General features: G+C 43.5%; 1 protein-coding gene across 1 annotated transcript; it reads left to right on the top strand.

Annotated features, from left to right (window-relative positions):
* The first annotated feature begins 6 nt into the window (after positions 1–6).
* Positions 7–2755, top strand: hectd3 (HECT domain containing 3). Its single transcript, XM_034887413.1, has 9 exons — positions 7–148; positions 405–486; positions 888–1070; positions 1232–1284; positions 1400–1568; positions 1660–1773; positions 1885–1974; positions 2270–2476; positions 2612–2755. Exons 3-9 carry the CDS (start codon positions 978–980, stop codon positions 2753–2755), a joined length of 870 nt encoding a protein of 289 aa, XP_034743304.1. The 5' UTR covers positions 7–148; positions 405–486; positions 888–977.
* Positions 2756–2762: the final 7 nt, after the last annotated feature.

The raw sequence follows: 2762 nt of genomic DNA, 5'->3' as shown, positions 1-2762 counted from the left end.
GGATCCGAGGCTTGAAGATCAAGTCTTCTTGTGAAAGAGACCTGGGTCTGAACGCTGATGTTTTCTTGTCCTCTAACCTGGTGCGCTACCCCCGTCTGCAGGGCAACACGCCAGACGTCCTGTACCGCAGAGCACTAATCATCCAGAGGTATCTTTCATCTTTCTGCCAGGTTCTTCCAGCCTTAGTAAATACCATAAAGTTAAATATTTATTTCCCCATTGTGGTGCTGTTTAATGGATGGAAGTCCAGTTCATGTTCAAAAAGTTAAAAAAATTCCAACTCAGTTGATTAAATCTCAGAACTACAACTCCGATGCAATGATCTGATTGTCCTTAATGCTTGTAAGCATAAAGCATTTCTCAGTGTTTGTGTTGGTTCTTTTCTTCTGTCTCACTCTCTGCAGGTTCATCTGTCTCCTGGACAATGTGCTCCCTCACTTGGTACCGGCCTGGGACTATAGTCTGGGCACCTTCAACCAGATCAAAGTGGGTCATCATGAAGCTTTTAATATAACCAACTGAAACTGAATAAGCAGCAATAAGCCCCCAACTGTTGTTCTTACCAGATTTATAGTAAAAAGTTAAGTGCCCATGTTATGGAAAAATCACCTTTTCTTGGATTTGGGTGTTATTTTCAGTGTTCATTCTTCTGTGCTGCAGTGTACACAATATAGAAATAATTATGTTAGAAAAGACAAAAACTGGTGCAAGAAACAGCTTCTATAGATACTGTATATTTAGTTTTGGAGTTAATGCTAGACAAAGACATTTCTCATTAATATTTAATACTTTCCCACCTACACTAGTTGATTTCCCTTCATCATGTTTCTAATAGACTGTCTCTCTATCTTTCTCATTCTATCTACTTTTTTGTCTGCAACCTCTAGAGTATAAAGCAGTTCCTGCTGCTGTCCAAATGCCGCTCAGCCCTCATCACTCAGTGCCTGAAGGACTCAGAGACCAATAAGCCAAACTTCATGCCCCGACTCTACATCAACAGACGTCTGGCCATGGAGCACAGAGACAACCCCTCTCTGGACGCCAGCTGCAAGAACGCTGTGTTCAGTCAGGTAGAAAACTTTCAGAGTGGTGGTGACACCTTTTTCTTTTGTGAGATAGGAGGTATTTATACAAAAAGGAGTGTTTGGGGATTCTGTTTTGGAGAAACCTGACTCAGTTTTGAAAGGTAGCAGTTTACTGTTGCTTTATGATTTTCATGTTGTCATTGCAGGTGTATGAAGGCCTCAAGCCATCAGACAAATTTGAGAAGACTTTGGATTATAGGTTTGGATTTTAAGGCATGCATCTCTGTCACATATGAATATGAATGTCACTGAATTTAACTGAAACTTAACAGCATTGAAATCTAAACATAACATCTTTGCTCTTGGTTTGTCAGATGGCCCGCTCGGTATGACCAGTGGTGGGAATGTAAGTTCATCGCAGAGGGAATCATTGACCAGGGCGGTGGATTTCGGGACAGCCTGGCTGACATGTCTGAGGAGCTTTGCCCCAGCTCAGCTGAGTGTCCCATGCCTCTGCCATTCTTCAGCCGTACCTCCAACCAGGTAATCACTCACCAGCACTGCCTGCACGCGTAAAGATTTGACTGGACAATGTTCTCATTGGTTGTTTTTTGTTTATCTGCTGGTCTCTCAGGGCTCCTTAGAGGCCAGAGATTACTACGTCCCCAATCCATCCTGTAAAGAGTTCCATAAGTATGAGTGGATAGGTCAGCTCATGGGAGCTGCTCTCAGAGGAAAAGACTTCTTGGTGAGTGATGTTCACTCTCCACCACATGGACATTGTTAACATCACTAAAAAGTAGGAGTGGGTGGATGTAGAAACTTGATTTTCTGGCTTCTTCTGTGTCCAACCCTTCAGGTCTTGGCTCTGCCCGGGCTGGTGTGGAAGCAGCTGACTGGGGAGGCTGTCAGCTGGAGTAAGGATTTCCCAGCTGTAGACTCTGTGCTGGTGAGGATATTCAAATTATTACACCTACTTAACATGTAATGTAATATAAGTTTAAGGCTTTACAGACTGAGTTTCATTCATGTACAGCACTTTGAATCAGAAAAATGTTTGGTTGAATAATTGTCATTTTTAATATTTTATATAAAACCTTTTAATATTATTTGCATTTCTACTTAGTTCCTAATCAACTGCACAGATTTCAATTTACTTCACTAATTTACTAGTGGTCTTGCGTGTCCACATATCTATATTTTCCTAGTGGTTACCTGAAGTAAAATGTTCGATGTGTTTTAAGGTGAACCTGCTGGAGGCCATAGAGAACATGGACCAGGAGACGTATGAGTTCAGGTTTGGTGACGAGCTGGTGTACACCAGCCTGCTGAGCGACGGCCAGATGGTGGAGCTCATTCCCGGTGGCAGTAATGTGGCCGTTTGTTACGAGGACCGCAGCGAGTTTGTCCGGCTGGTGCAGAAGGCTCGGCTAGAGGAGAGCAGGCAGCAGGTGGGACTGCCTTTCTAACATTGCTACTACACGTGTGGTTAGCTTTTATTCTTCAGTGTGGTGTGTGCATATAGAGTTAAGTTGCTGAATTGTTCAAGTTTGTCATGTTTGTTCATGTGTGTATGTGTATTTCAGATTGCAGCCATGCAGGCGGGGCTGCTAAAGGTGGTTCCTCAGGCGGTGCTGGACCTGCTCACCTGGCAGGAAGTAGAGAAGAAAGTGTGTGGAGACCCAGAGATCAGTGTGGAGGCCCTGAAACGACTCAGTGAGTGTCTATGACAGTAAA

The sequence above is a fragment of the Etheostoma cragini genome, chromosome 12, assembly GCF_013103735.1.
Source record: "Etheostoma cragini isolate CJK2018 chromosome 12, CSU_Ecrag_1.0, whole genome shotgun sequence".
Lineage (NCBI taxonomy): Eukaryota > Metazoa > Chordata > Actinopteri > Perciformes > Percidae > Etheostoma > Etheostoma cragini.
The sequence above is the reverse complement of the archived record's forward strand: the minus strand, read 5'-3'. Positions and strand labels throughout refer to the sequence as shown.

What these genes read in the sequence shown, in the direction of transcription:
- hectd3 (XM_034887413.1), top strand. Translation starts at nt 978, where the DNA reads ATGCCCCGACTCTACATCAACAGACGTCTGGCCATGGAGCACAGAGAC. An exon ending in TCAGCCGTACCTCCAACCAG is followed by an intron (nt 1,569 to 1,659) that starts GTAATCACTCAC and finishes CTGGTCTCTCAG; the next exon opens with GGCTCCTTAGAGGCCAGAGA. An exon ending in CAGCTGTAGACTCTGTGCTG is followed by an intron (nt 1,975 to 2,269) that starts GTGAGGATATTC and finishes ATGTGTTTTAAG; the next exon opens with GTGAACCTGCTGGAGGCCAT.